General features: G+C 42.6%; 2 protein-coding genes across 3 annotated transcripts in view; one reads left to right on the top strand and one right to left on the bottom strand.

Moving 5' to 3' along the window:
• LRRC17 (leucine rich repeat containing 17) overlaps positions 1-11,493 on the bottom strand; it is a 43,764-nt gene extending 32,271 nt beyond the window's left edge. Inside the window, exon 1 of the mRNA XM_032774535.1 lies at positions 11,410-11,493. The gene's annotated coding sequence lies outside the window, so the exon portion shown is untranslated. The remainder of the gene's footprint in view (positions 1-11,409) is intronic.
• Positions 1-20,047, top strand: part of FBXL13 (F-box and leucine rich repeat protein 13) — a 194,526-nt gene that overhangs the window by 101,572 nt on the left and 72,907 nt on the right. For both annotated transcript variants that reach the window (XM_075064574.1, XM_075064569.1), the window contains exons 10-11: positions 4,961-5,061; positions 11,340-11,469. In XM_075064574.1, coding sequence (XP_074920675.1) covers positions 4,961-5,061; positions 11,340-11,469 — 231 coding nt within the window. The remainder of the gene's footprint in view (positions 1-4,960; positions 5,062-11,339; positions 11,470-20,047) is intronic.

Below are 20,047 nucleotides of genomic sequence, written 5' to 3'. Positions count from 1 at the left end.
GGACCTCTCGCTATGATAACCTCAGGAAGAGGCTGGCTGGATAGATGGCACCAGTGGAAGAGGAGAAGAGTTCCGGGGTCCATGAGCCCTGGTTTTATGAAGAAAGGTTTGCCTATATACCATGATGAGATGATCAAACTAGCATAGGATGGCAGAGAGTACCATTCAACTATACTGGTGCCACAAAACATCACTAACAGCCATATTGAAGACCTCACCGCAGTCAACCTGATTGTAGTATGACCACTTGGTTGGTGAGCCAAACCTCGAGCCAGGAGTCGATCAGATGGGTAGAAGGTTCAATTATCGGTTTGTATGTTTGTTCTCTAGCTGGCAGGCTCACAGGTGTGAATTGGACTTTAGATCTGGCTCATCCTCCTGGATTATGGATTTGGGTCCTCGCCTGAGAGAAGGACAGCTGTCTGAAGGCACAGACTCATAGTCATGTCGTGGTTGTACTTTGATCTATGCATACCGCACTCGCTAATTGATGGGTGACCGAAGATTCGCTTCCCCCTACCGCAACTCACTGAGCTTCCTCAAGACAATATGCTTAAGGGCCTACTACCAGATCTTTCCAGGTTAGGGTAACCAAGAAGATCTATGACTGATCACGGTAAATTCGTGTCCAAATTGCTGAAAGAATATTGTTCATTGCATCCATGGTCGAGGCCCTACCCTGGACGTCTCTGTTATACCACCCACAAACTTAGCGGCCTTGATATGGAGAGCTTATCCAACTGGACCGTCAAAGGGCCCGTTGATCAGGAATAGTAGAGTTGGCCGGTAGCATGGGAATAAAGATGGTAGCTCTTTTGCCATTCACCTATGTTTGACATCCGGTAGTACCCGAAAGCGCGCCCTACACAGGTTTCATCTCCTTCGAAAACTAGCTTAATGGGTCGCCATCGGGCAGTCGCTCTCGGCGCAGTATATGCAGAGAACCTGCAGGTAAGAAGGAGCCAGAAATCCGGAAGGACATAGGGTCGACGCATTGTATCAAGATGAGGGATCAGATAGCTCGAGTTGCACTTACCAGATTGTACGGGAACACCTTGTCGGCCTGAGGAAGCATCAGAGAACGACCCAAATGACCCTATTTAACCCCAAGTCATCAAGCTTCGATCGGTTCCTATACCAAGCGGTGTGCGTTGCAGATACACTAGGTCCTGGTGGTCCACAAGCCGTTAAAATGCCGGCATGTTGGCCCAAAGTATTGGCAGGGACCCTGCAAGTGATGAAGCCATGGGAGAGGCAAACTATAGGATTGCAGGCGCCAGGCCGCAGGAACCTGAAGCAATTTATCATATCATCTTCTAAAACTTGTCATGATCGAAGCATGCATGCTTATGTCACAGAGAGACCCTTCCCGAAGGATAACTTACAACGAGGCAAGTGAGGATAGTCACCGTATTGATTGCCAAATCAAAAAGGTTGGGGCAGCCGACATGATTATCGCATAATCGATGATGTGGTTCTTTACATAACCAGGGCAGACCGGACTGAGGACCTATACTCATCGCACCATCCACCGGCAGGCCAAAGGACGTAACACTGAAGAACCCTTACTAAATCCACAGCCAAATAGAGAAGGAAATAGGGCTAAGTAAGAAAATGTTAGATTTAGTGCAGTTATTGAGAATCCTAAACGCTCAAGTGGTGCATGTCCATAGTCTAGTGCATAAACCTGATAAGTAACCATAGCTGATTCTGTAATGACTTTGATACGACCGATGAATGAAGTATCCATTCGAATGCGTACCCCATATTTCGCATCGACGCACTGCTTTTGACAATCTGATAGTAGTGCTCCGATTACTTGACGGATTATCTGGTCTTCATGACAAAAGGGTATTTGCTCGTTCCCCCTGATACCAAAGAGCTAAATAAAAGACTAGCATTCTTCCGTCTAAACTGGTAACGGGCTGATTCAAGTACACGTCCGACCGCCTCACCTTTCTGGGCATACTGGGGCCCCAGAGTACCATTTCCAGCGCCTCTCACATTGGATTAGCTTAATTGCTTGCGCACACCCATTATGTTATGCAGCCCGCTACCTAGATGATGTCATCATCCATACTTCGTACATGGGGAGAACCCACTTGGAGAAAGTTGAGGCCGTACTACGCACCTTAAGGCGGGCTGGCCTCACCGCTAATCCCGCTAAATGCGCCTTAGGACTAGCAGAGGCTAAGTACCTGGGATATATTGTAGGAAGGGGTATAGTGAAGCCCCAAACTAATAAGCTAGAGGCTATTCAAAACTGGCCCCGGCCAACCCGAAAGAAGCAGGTCCGTGCGTTCCTAGGCGTGGTAGGCTACCACCGGCATTTTATTCCCCACTTCGCCAGTAGGGCAAGTCCTCTAACGGACCTGGTGAAGGCCCGAGGTCCAGACATGGTGAAGTGGACCAATGCAGCAGAGAGGGCATTCATAGACCTTCGGACAGCTCTCTGTAATGACCCCATACTCATAGCCCTGGACTTTACCAAGGAATTTATTTTGCAAACAGATGCTTCTGAGATGGGGTTGGGGGCGGTTCTGTCGCAAATGATTGGAGAAGAAGAACACTCAATCCTCTACCTAAGCAGAAAGCTGCTCCCAAGAGAACAGAAGTATGCAGTAGTCGAGAGAGAATGCCTTGCTGTCAAATGGGCCATGGAGACACTGCGTTCTTACCTCTTAGGCCGGCGATTTACTCTTGTGATAGACCATGCACCCCTTCAGTGGATGCAGAGAAATAAGGAAAAGAATGCAAGGGTCACCAGGTGGTTCTTATTCCTCCAACCATTCCAGTTCCGCATACGGCACAGGGCTGGATGCCACCACGGCAACACTGATGGCCTTTCACAAGCACGCTGCCTGGCGTCCCAAGTTGCCTAACCCTATGGTGTTGAGTAGAGAGGGGGGATATGTGATGGGGCAAGGCCAGATGGCTACAGTAAAGTACTGAGAAACAGGTATGTTAGCCCCAGGCTAAACAAATTCCCTAGGACCCTGGTAACCAAATGGCAGTTGCTCCAGGTTAATCAAGGCACCTGGGGCCAATTAAGATCTTTCTAGAAGGCAGTGGAGATAGCTACTTTAATTAGAACACCTGCAGCCAATCAAGGCAGGCTAATCAGGGCACCTGGGTTTAAAAAGGAGCTCACTCCAGTCAGGCAGGGAGGAGCCAGAGGAGAAGGAGCGTGTGTGAGGAGCTGGGAGCAAGAAGGCAAGGAGCTGAGAGTGAGAGAGTTTACTGCTGGAGGATTGAGGAGGACAAGCGTTATCAGACACCAGGAGGAAGGTCCTGTGGTGAGGATAAAGAAGGTGTTTGGAGGAGGCCATGGGGAAGTAGCCCAGGGAGTTGTAGCTGTCATGCAGCTGTTACAGGAGGCACTATAGACAGCTGCGATCCACAGGGCCCTGGGCTGGAAGCTGGAGTAGAGGGCGGGCCCGGGTTCCCCCCTAAACCTCCCAACTCCTGATCAGACACAGGAGAAGCTGACCCAGACTGTGGGTTCCACAAGAGGGGAAGATGACTGAGGTGAGCAAATCCGCCAATAAGCGCAGGACCCACCAAGGTAGAGGAGCAACTTTGTCACAGTACTTTTATCTTTTTACTCTTTAATAGCTTTTTAAAAGATTTCCACTGAAAAATGAGGATCTGAGAATGGTGAAAACCAGTGTAGTCTAGTAGTTCAGATATGCTACTATACGCTACTATAGTTACCTCGCAGCTGCATTAAGACATACTTTGAGATGGAAGGGCAAATATTGATTTTATTCTAGCTATTTCTTAAGTGAGCTGAATAACAGAGACACGAATAGAATAATAAAACAATAAGATCAATGAAGGAATATGCAGCTAATTGAACTGCTTGATTACACTTGATAATATTTCTAGCCTTCTAATATTGAATCCGGTAGCAGAACAGTCTCTGGCTGGACTGTTGTTGTTACCATTTTTCAAATTATACGGTGTGATCATATATTTTAAAAGCACGTGATAAGTTTTGCAGACTTCTCTCACTTTCACTGTTGTTGGATTTAAATGTCAATTAATATCAATATTTTGATAGCCTGGTGTCTGCAATAGTTATAAAACACTCTTTAACTTCCCTAGCAGGAGACTCTCATGACAGTGTAAGAACTAACGATGTGAGTGAGCATGTCCATTGCATTTGACTAAGGAAATGGACATCTGTAACGAGAAATGGTCAGCTCCTCAGGTGGTGTGAATGCCAATTTACACCAGGTGAGGATCTGGGCAAAAATGTATAATTATATAAGATACTGATTTCCACACAGTTATTTGTTTTGCATACACAAAGTTATTTGATTTGCGTACATGGGTTTTTGCATCTCTAATGGATTCATATATTTTCAGGAACAACCCCCTCCACCAATGTTTTAAGATTTGCCTCTGTATGCCTGTATTCTAAAGTAGTGATCATATTGAAACATAGAACAAGATAGATAGTGCCACTTTCAAAGAATATTAAAGAAAGGAACTGACTCAAATTAAAAAGAATTTTTGTGGACAGTGAGCATTCTATAATTGATGAACTGGTGTGAATAGTTAATGAAGCACACTCCCTGGATTTTAGAGAGTTGTCTTAAATTATTGTCTATAGACCTGCTAACTTAGGTCTTGATTCAGCAAAGCACTTAAGCATGTGAATAGTCCCATTGACTTCATTAGGACTGCTTGGTTCTTAGGTGCCTTCCTGAATTGGGGGCATAGAAATAGTCATGTTTACAATCAACAAAAATAGTTCCGTAAACATTATAATATAGTATTTTCTTTAGAGCATTTTAAAGAGAAAATGTTTTTGATCGGTACCATTGCATTTAAGACTTTTACGAAATTAATTCAGTTTTTGTGCTACAGCATAGAAGAGACTTTAGATACACTAAAATACAAACAAATTCTAATTTGACATACTTTGACAAATGATTTTTTTATTATTATTCAGGATGAATCAATGAGACTTATATCAGAAGGTTGTCCAGCTCTTCTCTATTTAAATCTGTCCTACACAGATATTACTAATGGGACACTAAGACTGTTATCAAGGTAAAACTATCTCCTTCTACATTTAGATTAGTATGAAACAAAAGTCGTATGTACTCTATGAAAATATGAGTTTTAGTTATCATTGCAAGAAAATATAACTTCCTCTGAGTATTTTGCAGGTTTCCTTTTATTTTGTAAAGAACTGAAAAATGCCGTATATCTTGTTCTTAGGATTTTTCTCTTTTGTTTGTCTTTTAGTGTAGTAGAACATTTACACTGGGTTAGTTTATAGATCTTGCTAAGTTTTACAGAAACTTGTGAGTTTGCTAGTCAAACAAAGTTCCTTTGGACCCGCAACACAATTGCTCATTGTTGTGCAACTAGCTTGCAAGTTTGAGATGATTATGTAAATCTAGGCTGACTGGACATCCTGTTTTTAAAGGAACATGCCCATATTTAAGCCCTCCTGCAGGTGTCCCGACTTCTTCTTTAAAACGGGCAAATTGTCCCATATTTTCTGTCTCCCCGGCATCCCCAGCACGTCCTGCTGCTGACCAGATCCCTGTTCACCAACTGCCTGCCCACCGGCAGTGAGTGGGCAGGGTCCAGTGGCTGACAATGGGGGTGGGTGTGCAAGGCTAGTGGTGGGGTGAAGATGCAGCGTGTGGGACCGGCCATTCCCTGTGCTAGTGCATCAGTGCAACCCCTGCTGTGTGCTGGCTCTCAGCCAGCAGGGCCCAGCTCTCCCTGTCCCATTTCCGGCCAGCTCTGGCTGCGCATTGTGAGATGTGGCAGCCGGTGTGTAAGGACAGGCGCCAGGCCATTGCAGGCCTCTGCTGCCCACCCTTTGGCTCTTTACGTGCTCCCCCATCTTGCCTGGCATGTGCCAAAGCCCCGCACAGCACTGGCACGGGGAAGCCTCTCTGCCCCTCAGCTAAGCTCTGGGATGGTGGCAGGGGGAAGCGATTTCCAGCCGCTTTGCATCCGAACCCTGCAGGCTCCACAGCAGCCCCCCCGAGCAGGGACTTAGCACTCTCTTCACTCACCCACCTCCCCAGGTCCTGCCCCCAGTGAGCGCAGGGCTGCTCCATCCCCTAGGCACCCTCACCTGCTGAGCCACCTCTCTGCCCAGGTTTGCTGAAGCCCCTGCAGTCAGGTTGCCTGGGCACATTGCATCCTTAAAGCTTAACCCCTTCCTGCATGCGCTGTAGCCGAGGGACAGGAGGCGGCTGGGTTATGTCAGTGGCCAGCAACAGTTTGGAGGTGTTAGCTGCCTTTCGACACTGTGTGGGCAGGAAGGGACAAGCTGCTTCCAGCCACTGGGAAGTAGGGGAGAAGAGATGAGCTCTGCAAAGATATAGGCCAGGTCATTCCCTCTGCCCCACCCCCACCCCATGACTGGAAGCAGCTCCCATCCCTTCCCTCCTGCACACTGCCAAAAGGCTGCTGCAGGCCACATTCTGGTGTGAACCCTGGCAGAAATCTGAGGAGGGGGGCATGTAACCCTGTGTGCCCCCCTACATGTTGTCTTGGGAAGATGTAGCGCCAGGTACCAGGAGAGGTGGGTCCATCCTGGGGGCCCAGCCAGGCATGAAGGGCAGAGAGCATCAGGCAGGGACAGTCAGGTAAGTCCCCACCCCTCTCTCCCCCGTGTGAGAGAGGTGTATGGGAAGTGTGTGTATATGTGTGTCACCGTTCCCTGTGTGATCCCTAAAACCTTAAAGATAAGAAGGTAAATAAAAATAATTCAGCTACACAGTATTTCTTTTTAACGGGTTGAGTCAACTTGATGTTAATTTTAACATTTGTACTGAATCGTTTTGATGAATTTCTGTTGAACTTGCTTGAATATGAGTAATTTTACCAAGTATCCCACATTCAGCATGGGGAAATATGGTCACCCTGTATAGATCACTAATCAGAAAAGCAGCAACTTTCTGGTTTATAAAGTACAATAAGCCTTTGCTTTCTTTGGATGGAGAGGAAAACTCACAAACAAAGGGCACATGAATGTGCAGTTTTGAGCTAAAGTATAAGGAATTACCATCCTGATTTGTGCTTTGCATTCTAGTAACCGGTAAAGCTGCCAACAGCATATGAAAGAGGAATTTGTCAGTACGCTGCGTGGGGTCAGGTTTTTTTACCCATCTCAATAGCTTTAGTGGTGATGCACTGCAATGGCAAGTAGAAAAGCAAAGTTTAAGCTTTTATCTTGGACTGTTACCTCCCTGGCCAAATATGAATGCATTAGAAGCACACTTCCTGAAAAAAGGCACTCAGCCCTTCATGAGGCATATCACTGGCCACTTTGGATGACTATGATGTTGACAGGGTCTGAAAGCAGCCCTGTCACTTCAGCAGGAAGGTTAATGGCTGTGATGTAAGGTCTTGGGTGTCTGGATTTAAAAGGAGGTGAATATCTGCTCTGAATATGTATGACAGACTCCCGGAGAGAAGAAGGAACTATAAGCGAGTTTCTTATACTGACTACCATTTCCTTTATAATTATCTATTCACCAAGGAGAGATTTTTTTTTTTTACAGATTTTTTTGGGGGTAAAGTTTCAGATAACTCAGTAGCATTGTAGTCTAGTGTTGATAGTTATAATTTGGCAGAGGATGTTTAGATGTGTTCTGTATGCATATCTATTGAATGAGATGTATTCAGAATTGCTTGGATAGTGATTTTTAAAAAGTAGATAGACAGCCAAGCAATGTTGTGATTATATGTCCTGCCTACTCTACCATGTTCCTGTTTTGTCCCTTATTTCCTCAAAATGATCAGTAAGGTATGGCTTTGCTTGAAGCTATTCGTTTTGATTTTCTTTATGGCATAGTAGTGGGTTTAAAGAAGTTCAGAGGGAGGATTTTTTTCAGTTTGTGACTTGAATCCAGCAAAGTGTGCAAATTCCCATTGAGCTCTTGAGCATACTCTGGGTCTCGTTAGTCTACAGCAGTCACGCGGGCACATGTAGAAATAAGGCACTTTGTCTGAGATATGGCAAAACAATAGGCAAAAAACCACATAGAATTGTGTATTTAAAGCAGCCATATTTCCTGAACCAAATATTTCTTGGAGAACTACAAAAAAAAAGGTGCTGCCCAAAGGATGGTTTGAAAGCAAATGCAAAGAATTCAACTATCCAGGTGAACTGTGTTGTAATAGTTATAGATAAACATCTATTCCTGTTGTGGGAGATGTTTGTTCATCCACCAAACTGGAGGGCTGGAGGACCTACTGTTGGGAAGGTCCAGTCTACTTATCAAAAGAAGCAGTAGAAGAAAGCTGAGTTATTCCAACAGAGTTGTCTCCTTCTTTGATGGTAGTTGTGCACTACTTCTTCCCCCTTGAGAAAACAAAATTTGACTTTTCACAGCAGCTCCACATATTCCTGGAGTGTGTTTTTCTCTGTTATTTGCATAGTATATTTTTGACTTTTGGATTTTCCTGCAGTAGAGTGATGTCTTGAGAATGTACCAATCCAGTGCCAGATTCTAGTCTTGCTTCAGATAGCCTTCCACCCTCCAACTCTGAACCAGTTTTATTCTTTCTATCATCTATGGAAAAGCCTATGTTTTCTTCTCCGTATTGGCATAATTTTTGCCTTCGTCTAGTTTCAATTTCTTCATGTTTAAATTTGGAATGTTTTTTCTGAGTGCCTGTCACTCTATGTTATCCTGGCTACCCCAGCTTTCTGTTACCACCAAGAAGTTAGAGCCAGCTGTTTCTATTTATGTGTGGGCAAGACCCACCCAGGAGTGGGTCAACCAGATTGGTGGCTGTCTCCAATATGAGAAACAAAACGTACAAATACAGTAAAATTTCCTCTTTGTTCAAGTCAATAAAATACTAGAGTTTCATTAATGGATTTCTCTTGCCTTGTTTACAGTGTTTTTTCCTAAAATGTGTGAAAAATGTCAGTAGCAAATGATAATTCTGAACGAAAACTGCCAAATGCAACACTTTTTTGCTGAAGACATTTGGACGTAAAGCAATACTATAGTTCTTTCTGAGGTTAACAGTATGAGGCTTTTGATAGCACTCAAATTTCAGTAGTGTTTCTAGGGATGCTCAAAAACTGGCAGCTCACAACAGATACTTTCTTTGTAGCTCTCTGAGACAATGTAGCTAACATAAATGCTTTTAGCTATGGAAATATGTGCATCTTGCAATGCTTCCCATACATCTTACTGCTCCATATCAAGGATCTATTATTGGAAAAACCATCAAAAGGAACTATATGCTTAATGAGCTAGAAACTGGATGGCCATTTCACATTTTCCTCTTCCACTCTTTCATTCTATCAGGAGAATTGAGTCTCTGAGTTACACAGCTGATTTAAGATGTTGTGACAAGATGGAATTCTTCTTTGTATTTCTCCTCCAATGAAGTTATGTTACAGACTTTGCAATATACAGGAAGCCTGTCTATCCAGAATAACTATGGAGGATTATTCTGGGAAATTGTTTTAAAACATCACTATGTTAAGATCTTGATGCCAAATGATAGACTCAAAGTCACAAAAGCCAAGATTTTAGAATCCATGTCAGATTCAGCCATAAAATAGGATCCAGTACACAGGCAATTGTAAATCCCTGCTCTAAGTTAAAGATCTGCGATTTAGTTTTGTGTTCCTGAGAAAGTTGTCACCTTGAAAATGTCAGAAGAAAGCAGAAAACACACAGATCATAAAAATAGAGGGCAGAGGAAGAGTTACATAGCAATCTGTAATGAAAGTTAGGGTGCCTACACGAAGTGTTGAGTTGCTACCTGCTAGTAGAAGATATTGATTCCCAGTCTTCAGTACAATGGAGCGGAAGCTTTCTCTGTACCTGTCTGAGCTCATTCTGCCTTGGGCAACCAACACTATAGATGGATCGAAGCGAAACTGTCAGAAAACTTAAAAAACATTCTCTTATTGCAGTGTGTTTCGTAGAGACTATGCGTAGAGGTGTATTCTCTGAAAAGCTGATCAACAATGCTGAGCATATCTACTCTACTTGCTGATGCAGATTACTCCAATATAATGGAGAAAGGCTTATGCTTCTAGAAAGTAACTTGGCAGTGCTTACATTTCTTTATTAAATATAGAAAGAAACATCTTCCATTTAAAAAGATCCCTGAATTTATTTTCTATTGTCTCTGTTTGATTGTTTTATTTGCCTTTTTTTCTTAATATGAAATTTAATTTTAGCATGTATTTAATGTTTTTGAGCAATTACGTTATCATTTTTCCTGTTGCTTTCCAACTTCCTATCCCCCTTTTTCTGCCCAGTTTGATTTAACAGTATGTTTTCTCAGTATAGGCTCAAGGCATAAAGTGAATTCCCACAACAATACTTACTCCTTAAGTAATCACTTTCAGAGTGGGTATTCCTGCCTCCCTTCAAAATACCTAGTTTTTGCTGACTTGCAAAACTGGCCTGAGTATATCCCTAAATCTAAATCTCTTGCAGAGCAGTATGCCCTAATCCTAATTATATGTTTTGATTTTTTATGTAAGCTTTCATTTCTGGTAATTATGGTATTGCAATACTTGTTTATTTCAGTTAGAAATTTAGTTCAGTATAATTTAGAGTCTTGGATATATTATATGCCTAAGTTTGCATATAATAAAAATTTGAATAGATTTAGAGAGTACAAATTCATACAATACACTTAAAATTTTCCATGTACATAGTTAGCTACTGTTCCTTTATCTAATATTTGGTGTAAATAATCAAGTATTTTCTAAAAATAATTGATTTAAACTTCATTTAGAGAAGACTGAATTCTTTGATATGTGTATGCATTAGTTTTCTATGTCTTTCCACTTTAAATTTGTTTTAATAGCATGCTTTTAAAATGTTAATGGAAACAATTACATGACCACAGAAGGTTTAACAGTATGTTTAATCCCTGTATGCTTTTAGCATCCTTTGATAGAGTTCTGGTTTTCATTTCCAACAGACACAGCTTGTAAAATCAATGGCAAAGTAAATCCTGTAACCTTGCCCTCAAAGGTCTATTGGCTTCCAAAATATACACATTCACTCCCAACTTATTACAAAAATGTGTGCTTTTGCAATTAAGTAAATTATCTGTAAATTAATATTTATTTGACTATAGTTAAGGATGATATGATATACTGTACCATAGTACTGTTTCCAAACAAGTTACAATACTTGAAACAAGGAAAACTAAATTATTTTAAATTTCAACATGGAAAGAATCTTAGTTAACATCTAGCATCCCTTCTTCAGAGAATTTTTAGAAAGATGTTAGCTATGGAATCTGATAGCATCTGTGTTCTGTAGCCTACTGTTGAAGTAACTGTTTTTTCTCCCTCTTTTGTAAAGGAGCTTCTCCAATTTACAATATCTGAGTTTAGCTTACTGCAGAAAATTCACAGACAAAGGTTTACAGTACCTGGGATCTGGGAAAGGATGTCACAAGCTCATCTATTTAGACCTTTCAGGTTGCATTCAGGTTTGCATTTCATTTCTCTTTCATGCTGTAAGGAAAGGAATCCTTTCGATGACTGGCTGCATCCAGCACTCATGGTATACTAAAGTAGTACAAGCGCTGCAGCAAACTTTTCAGAGGTTTTAAATTACATGACCACAGCTGGTTACATTTTTACTGAGGACTAGCACTATAGGCTTTGGCTCATGTCCAGCATAGTGTCATGTCTATAAACAAAAAGTACTTAATTGCATAATAAAAACAAGCATTATTTTTTACAGACTTAAAATAGACTAATTTTGTGTTGTGTTACTATGTATACAATGTGAAATTAAAAATCCAGAGCCTTGAAAATACAGTTTATACCAAGATATCAACAAACAAAAATCTTTATGGGAGAGCTTGCACCGCATTTCCTGAAAAGGAAATCAATCTACCAGTGAGTTTTCTAATACTTCTACAAAGTAAGTTGCAAATGAAAACTAAAATAATAGGTAATTCTGCAATCTAAAAATAGCTAATAACTTGGGGAGTTTATTTTATTTTCCCACTAAAATTTTTAGTACTAAGTGCTGAGTATTTCCAAGACTTTCAAATATATGCTGTATCCTGATGTATCTTTTCTTAAAGCACTGTAAAATGCTAGACTATGGAGCAGCAATATACCACCAATATTTTAACAAATATATCACCTCCACATGAATTGTCCCCTATATGATATGTTTGCCACCTCTTTCTTTCATGGCTTGATATTTTAATAGAACCATTCTATCTATCCATCTGCATACTTAAATTGCCGTCATCACTGTAGCATCTAAGAAATAATGTGCTTGTGAATCAGGAGATTATTATCCCCATTTTACAAATGGAAAACTAAGGGACAGAAAGTAACTTGTCCAAGGTTACACAGGATGCTTGTGCCAGGAACTGAACCCACATCTTCCAGTCTACTGCCATAACAACCTGACTGTCTGTTCTCTCATTAGGCATAGCTTTAAGGCAAGATAGTAATATCAAAGGAGTTATAGGCTGGGAAAAATTAATTAAAAAGGTAGGTACGGAGATGATATACCTTAAAGCAGTAGGCATTATTTAAAAAATTTAGATTTAGAAAATGTAAAATTCTTACATTGAATCAGAATTAATACCCATATCAAAATATTGCTATAGATTGTATTTATCAAATTGAAACTTTTAATGTGCCAAAGACCATAGACCCTGATTCAGCAATGCATTTTAAAATTCCATGTGCTGCTCTTGCCCTCAGGCACCGCCACCCCAGCTCCCGTTGGCCGCATTTCCCAGCCAATGGGAGTGCAGAGCTGGTGTTCGGGACAGGGGGAGCGTGCGGATCCTCTTGGCCCCCCCTGCCTAGTAACTGGACCTGCTGCCTGCTTCCAGGGTGCAGCGCGGTGCCAGGACAGGTGGAGACTAGCCTGCCTTAGACCCGCAGCACTGCTGACTGGACTTTTAATGGCCTGGTTGGCAGTGCTGACCGGAGCCACCAGGGCCCATTTTCGACTGGGTGTTCTGGTAGAAAACCGGACGCCTGGCAACCCTAATCAAAAGCACTATGAAAACTTGGAAAGCACTTTCTGAAGAACTAATTAACTCATTTCTTCTTGGGAATACCACAACTAGGGATAATTCCAGGATTACTTTAAAAAGAATGGTGTACATTTTTTATTTCTGCACCTATGTGTTCCCTTCTCTGAAAGCATCTACTCACCTTAACTTCATCCAGATTAATACCAAAAGTAATAATTTAATAATTCCAGATTTTGTCTGTGCTCAGGGTGCCTATAGAAACTATTTATTGGCTTGCCTCCACCTTCCTTAACATTTTAGGGAAAACTGTGAACTCAGTATCTTTAGAACTGCAGGGCAGTCTAAACAACAGGTTTGAAATACATAGGTTCCAAATCTGAAGGGATAAATTCCTCTCACTCACAACTGTTATCTGATTATGGGATAAGAGATAGAGCAGAAGTTTACTTTTAGGGACATTTTAATTGAATCTGTGGACTGTGCTTTGGTATACTTTGTACTTGCGAACTGTGGTGGTGTTGGTGAATCCCTGAAAGTGGAATCCTGGAGAAGGATAGGAGGAGGCGGAAGACCTGCTTTTCTCTCCCACCACTAGGGTAGTTGGAAAGTCATATTACTATGAGGATTTGGGGTTTTTTTGTTTAAGAAAACAGGAGTGCTAACTACCTATGTGAGCATGTACAAGTATGGAGTGTTCTCTCTTGCTTCTCCTCATTTGGAGGCGTAAATAGGCCCTCTCATTTGCAGTGTAATATGGGCCTCCTAAGGTTGGTGTGAGGTGGTCCTGCTGTATATGGCATCAACCCAAATGTGTATTATATTTAACCAGAGAAGAGATCTTTCTGATACAGACCTAAATGAAGACATAACGGATTAGACATATTGGAGATTGTGGTTTGTTTTTAGGAAAAACTGCAAGTGGATTGCTGTTATACTATAAGAAAATTTGGTGAGGGGATAGTATAATTCCATATAAAGCCTGCTCTCTTAGAAAAAATGTGAAGGTTGTGCCTGTAGACCTCAGATATATAAAATATAACTGATGTTCTTTAGAGAAAAATCTTGTCACTCAATTGAATAATAAAAGGAATGAAGTATACAAACCAACTATTCCATAGAATAAGCTTTCTTTTGTTTTCAAAGTTCAAAAAGAGAGACAGCTGGGAAAGAAGCCAGAATAATATCTGCAAGTAAGGCAAATAATAGAACAGATCGTCACTAATTAATGAACTGACAGTCCCAACCAAACTTTGTTAATGGTATATGTTGCTATATTGACAAAGATAACAATTTGTAGCTTTCTCCGTATATCAGCTAATGTCCACCAAGCAAATTAAGGGAAGCGTGGAGTAAAGAGTAAAACTGCCTTGCTAACAGCAAACTGTCGAACAAGTTGTGCAGAACACCAATAGATCTACCACTGACCTAAAAGTTAAACTCATTCATTACAAAATGACATGTACAGCATACTGGATACCTGTTAGAATGAAAAAGCAACAGTACTGTAAATGAGAAAAAAATAAAGAAGAGATTGGAACTCTGTTGTACAAGATATGAAAATATCCTATAGCAAATTATTTTTGGGAGGGAATAATAAGTAGAATATGTATTGTTTCTGAATAGCTATCCAAAATAATACAAAAATCTTTGTCAGAGGATCTTAACACTTCCATAAAAATCACAGGGCAAATTCTTGCTACGATACAGTACATTTGTTGCTTAAGAAAAGGGAGAGCCAACAGAAAGCATCCTCAATGGCTGCTAGCCTATAAAACATTTGGGGGCCTCCTGGCTATGCAGTTGTGGATTATACACCCATTCCTTAGGGATTCGTGCCCTTGGCAGTGTATTGTAACGCTGGTTTAGGCACTGTGTGATTGACCAAAACTACTCCTGTCCCACATGCAAAATTACATGTTCCATGTAGGCCAGTTGTCGTGTATAAAATCATGGAAAAAGTTGTCAGAAAACTCACTGAGTCTCAGAGCAACACTGGATGCGTGTCTTTCCTGGCTGACTGATGATCAGTCACCCTGGGATAGTTTTGGCATAGTCCAAAGACTTCCATGTGGCTGACAGCTGTATTTTGGAGCTTAGATAGCAAGAAATGAGGAGTCCATGAAGCTAAAGATTTCTTCTCCCTGCTGCTGCCACAAACCAACTGGTGGTTTTTTGGTCGGAAGGTGTTTCACTATCAGGGTCAGTATTGTAGAAATGGCAATGTACAAAAGAATTGAAAGTCATTAATTGTCATATTAGATTGATTTACCTAGCCAATTCAGAAAAAGTATTTTCAGTTAAATAAGGGGCAAGAAGATTTTCAAGAAATTTGAGACCAGATTTTCTCTTGTGCCAAGATCTGGTCAGCATGTGGGGGAAAGAAGGTGGCATGTCAAGGAATAACTCATTGATTCTCAAACTGCAACTACCTTATCCACAGTGAACATTAAAACAGCCTAGGGGTTGGTTTAACTTACAGTGATTGGCTGTAGTTCCTAAGAGATCATACGCCATCTGAGAATTGGTCAACATCAGTCTTTCCTTCTCCAGCGTGCCATGCTGTACACTGAGGTGGGGGTGAGCGTGTTGGCTTAGGAGTTGGCTGCATCAGTTTTATGACCTCTATGAGTTCCCCCTCTACTACCCCTACCATTTCCACAAGGGAATTCTCGGCATGGCAGCTGCAGCTAAGAAATGCAATGTTAAGTTCCAGTTACAGGCTCTTGAAGATTCTCAGACATAAGGGGGTCTATTAAAGACATTGAAATTCAAAATAAATTGACTATGCAATTGTTTTGTGGTTCATTATACAACATTTCCTACACATAGTGTTCTGTCTCTTAAGAGTAACCACCAGATGTTGGTTCTTCTGTAATAAAAAGTACCTTTTCAATATGTAGTTGGCAGATACTGTCCAAAAATAAGATTTATCTGATATATTTATTTATGAGAATAAGACAAAAGGTGTAAATATGTATGATATTGCAGCAGGCCCTAAATGAGGACTAACTACATTATTCTAATCTCCTTTTAAAGCCAGTTTCACAGATGAATTTCCTCAGCTTTGTGGCTTAGAGCCGTTATTCCACAGTTAAAAAAATACTTTGTCAGAGTTCCCCCCCCCCCCCCCGGCAAAAAAAAAAGTTCTGGACAGTGATCTTTTTGGCTGGCTCAGTATAATTGTTTTTGGCTTTGTATTGAGTAATAAACTCAGCTGCTGCTATTTGTGGTATCAGCTTGCCCTTGTTCAGAAGACAATGTTTTTCCAGAGAAAGAGATTAAAAGTCTTTTCAGTAATAGTCTAATTTAGTGAAAAGTTTATTGAACTCCAGAAACTTGTGGGCTACACCCATGCTGCTCTTACCCATCTGCACAGCTAAATTTGAATGATCCTGACTACTATATCTAATTTCTGCAACCCTTTTTGTGTCTCTTTACAGTTAGTGTCCAATTCTCAGTTCAGCACTTTCTCCAATCCTCCTTACTCTGTTCTGAATCACAGTCCCTTCCCAGGTGCTGCACATCCCTGGTTGCTACAACCCTCTCCACTTGCTGTTTTCATCAGTACTATATGAGTTTCCAGTCCTAACGTCCATCATCTGTAGCCTCTCTTCATTCTTAATGGAGACTGTTTGTCAGTGTACCACTTTTCCAGCTCCTCCCCAAATCAGCCTTTGCTGCCCTTACCAAACCTTCATTGCCCAGCTGAATTTCTGACTTCTCTGCAATAGGTTCACCTCTCCTAATGTCCTCTTCCCCCCTTCCCACCAGTGATGGATGAAGGCAGAGACCAGCCCTTTCCTTCACTGCTCATATCTTCCATGCAGGTGGAAGTTCTTTGTTGAAGGGCAGTAACTGGGGAAAATTCCATCTCTTTTAATGTGGGGGTGTCAGCTGATCTGGCTGAAGGCAGTCTAGCCTAATAGAGCGGGCATCAGGAATTGACAAGTAGGGTCAGAGCTGGAATCGGTAGTCGGAAGCTGAAGCCAAGGAGGGATTCAAAGTAAGGGCAGGACAGAGGCAAGTCTGGGAGCAAGGCAAGGGCAGCTGGAATAAGGTAGCACAGAAGTAGGCACAGAGGTGGATGTTAGCACTGAGCAGCCAGTGTACTGCTGCTGACCCCCACAGCCACAAATCAAAGCTGTGAATGACAGCCTTCTGTTGCTTGGGCTATCCCCTGGAGTTGAGTGGCAGGATGTCCGGAGGGGGGCCCCCTCCCCCGGCGCTCTTGGATGTCTGGGTGAGGAGGATATGGAACTTGGTGAGGAGGGCAGGCAGTTACACAATGGCTTCAGCGGTGGTCTATAGTCTAGTTGCCTTTCCTGCAGCTCCACCAGATGCCTCATCATGTCCATTTGCTCCCCCATTAGCCTCAGCATCTCCTTCTGTGTGTTCCGATCACGGTCACTGTATGCTTTCCTGGCCTCTGCCACCGAATGCTTCCATGCATTCAGCTGTGGCCTATCAGTGCGGGAGGACTGCATGAACTCGGAAAACATGTCATCGCCAGTGCATTTTTTTTGCCTTCTAATCTGTGATAACCTCAGGGATGGAGTTGCTGTGGGGATCATAGAAGCATTTGTAGCTGCGGGGGGTGGGGGGGGACAGTAGACTTTAAAGATTACACATTTCTGAGAACAAAATGGAGACTCTTTCACAGTGAATCAAGCAATTCACAGCAGGCTGCACATGTGTCTTAGGTACAAGATTGCATTTTGCCTTTTATACTGAGTGCCTGCCAGTATGGTGATATATCACACACGGCTGGGCAACAGAATTGGGTTTCTAGGCAGCCATGGTAAGCCAAAGAGTACGTGGGGTTGGCATCTTCCACGTTCATAACATGTGGGAATGGTTTCAAACTGCAGTGCCCTCCTTTCCCATAGCAACCAATGTCAGTTGTGTTTACCATTTAAAAGGAGGGGCTGTGGTTGCCGTTTAAAAGGAGGGGCTGCAATTTTGGGGTGGATGTGCAGCATACCCTTACCCCCCTGCATGGTTATTCTCCAGGATGATCCCTTTTAGCCAAGAGCAAACAGCCCAGCATGCCTGGGGTCTAATATGTCGGGGATCAGCAAACAGAGGAGATTGCTGTTCCCTTACAAAACTTCCCTTATTTCAGCTAGGTGATCATGAATGATATGACTCTCTTGAGGCTGACACAGAAAGATAAAGACTGAATGTTGCATGAATGTGACCAAAACCCAGGACTATTCGCTGCCCAGCTTTGTGCTGCGAATGATTCCAGACCACTTGCTGTTGGCTTGGCATGATAAAGTGTCCTACCGTCGAGGACGAAATAAGGCAGCCCTCCCCAGAAACCTTCTGCAAAGTCTTTCAAAATACCTCCAGGAGAGCTTCATGAAGATGTCCCTGGAGGATTCCTGCTCCATCCCCAGACACGTTAATAGACTTTTCCATTAGCTGTCCTGGCTGCGAATGCATCCCAATTGTTCAGAGTAAATCAAACATTAAACACAATTGCTTTTAACCCCTGTACTGTCATTACAAATGTACACTCACCAGGAGTTCCTTCTCCGCCTTCAGGTTCTGGGAACAATAGTCCCTGAGGGGGGATTGGCTCCAGGGTGAGGAAAAGGTCTTGACTGCGGGGGAAACGGATTTTCCGCTTGTCTGCTGAGCATTCTCCTCCTCCTCCTCCTCCTCTTCCTCGTCCACAGAATCCTCATCTGTGTTGCGTGAGGCTGCCACCTTGTAGGTGTCCACGGAGAGTGTTGGTAGGGTCCTCCCCTAGAATGGCATGCAGCTGATCATAGGACTGGGATGTCTGGGGCTCTGACCTGGAGCGACCGTTTGCCTCCTTTGTCTTTGGGTAGGTTTGCCTGAGCTCCTCAATTTTCACGCGGCACTGCTGTGCATCCCTGGTGTAACCTCTGTTCGCTATGCCCTGTGCGATTTTGGCATATATATTAGCATTTCTTCTGTTGGATTGGAGTTCTGCCTGCACAGATTCTTCTCCCCATACACCAGTCAGATCCAGTGTCTCCTGTTCGCTCCATGGTGAAGCTCATTTGAGACTGCATGGTCACCAGTTCTGCTGAGCTCACCACTCTGACCAAACAGGAAATGAAAGTCAAAAGTTCCCGGTGCTTTTTCTGTGTACCTGGCTAGTGCATCAGAGTTGAAAGTGCTGTCCAGAGCGGTCACATTGGAGCACTTTGAGATAGCTCCCGGAGGCCAATACCATCGAATTGCACAGCGCTGCGTCTACACTACCCCATATTCAACCCAGCAAGGTCGACTTTAGCACTACTCCCCTCGTCGGGAAGGAGTACAGCAGTCGATTTTAAGAGCCCTTTAAGTCGGTGGAACGGGGTTGGTTGTGTAGACGCATTCATTATAAAATCGATCTAATGCGGCTCAACCTAACCTCATAGTGTAGACCAGGCCTCAGAAAGCAAAATCCTTTAGGAAATCACCCAGATTCTTCATTACCCTTATGGAATCGTGAGTGAGAGGGTGGTCACAGGTTTTTCTTTGCTGTGTAGATGTAGCCATGGAAGGCATGATTTATTCATTATGTATGACTTTAACTTTACCTTTATAGAATCTCATCAGGCTGAAAAACCAGCATAATTGGAAATTACATGAACTAATAAAGTACAGTTCAATTCCCTGCTCCACCACTGACTTCCTGTGTGATTTTGGGCAAGTCACTTAGCCTCTCTGTGCCTGAGTTCCCCATGTGTGAAAATGGTGATAATAGCATTGCCCTGCCTCACGGGTGTTGTGCAGATTAATATATTAAGAAGAATGTGGAGCACTTTGAGATGTACTGATGTAAAAGCACTATATAAGACCTAGGTATTATCATCACTACTACAAATTCTTTAATAATAATACCTAATTTATAATGTTAGATGAATTGAATCAGTTCTTCTTCGAGTGGTTGCTCATATGCATTCCATTTAGGTGTGCGCGCCGCGTGCACAGCCGTCGGAGAAACTTTCCTACCCTAGCAACACTCGGCGGGTCGGCTGGGCGCCCCCTGGAGTGGTGCCACCACGGCGCCGCATAAATACCCCAGCCGACC

Source organism: Chelonoidis abingdonii, chromosome 1 (genome assembly GCF_003597395.2).
Source record: "Chelonoidis abingdonii isolate Lonesome George chromosome 1, CheloAbing_2.0, whole genome shotgun sequence".
Taxonomy (NCBI): domain Eukaryota; kingdom Metazoa; phylum Chordata; order Testudines; family Testudinidae; genus Chelonoidis; species Chelonoidis abingdonii.
This window is presented reverse-complemented; position numbering and strand designations above follow the sequence as displayed.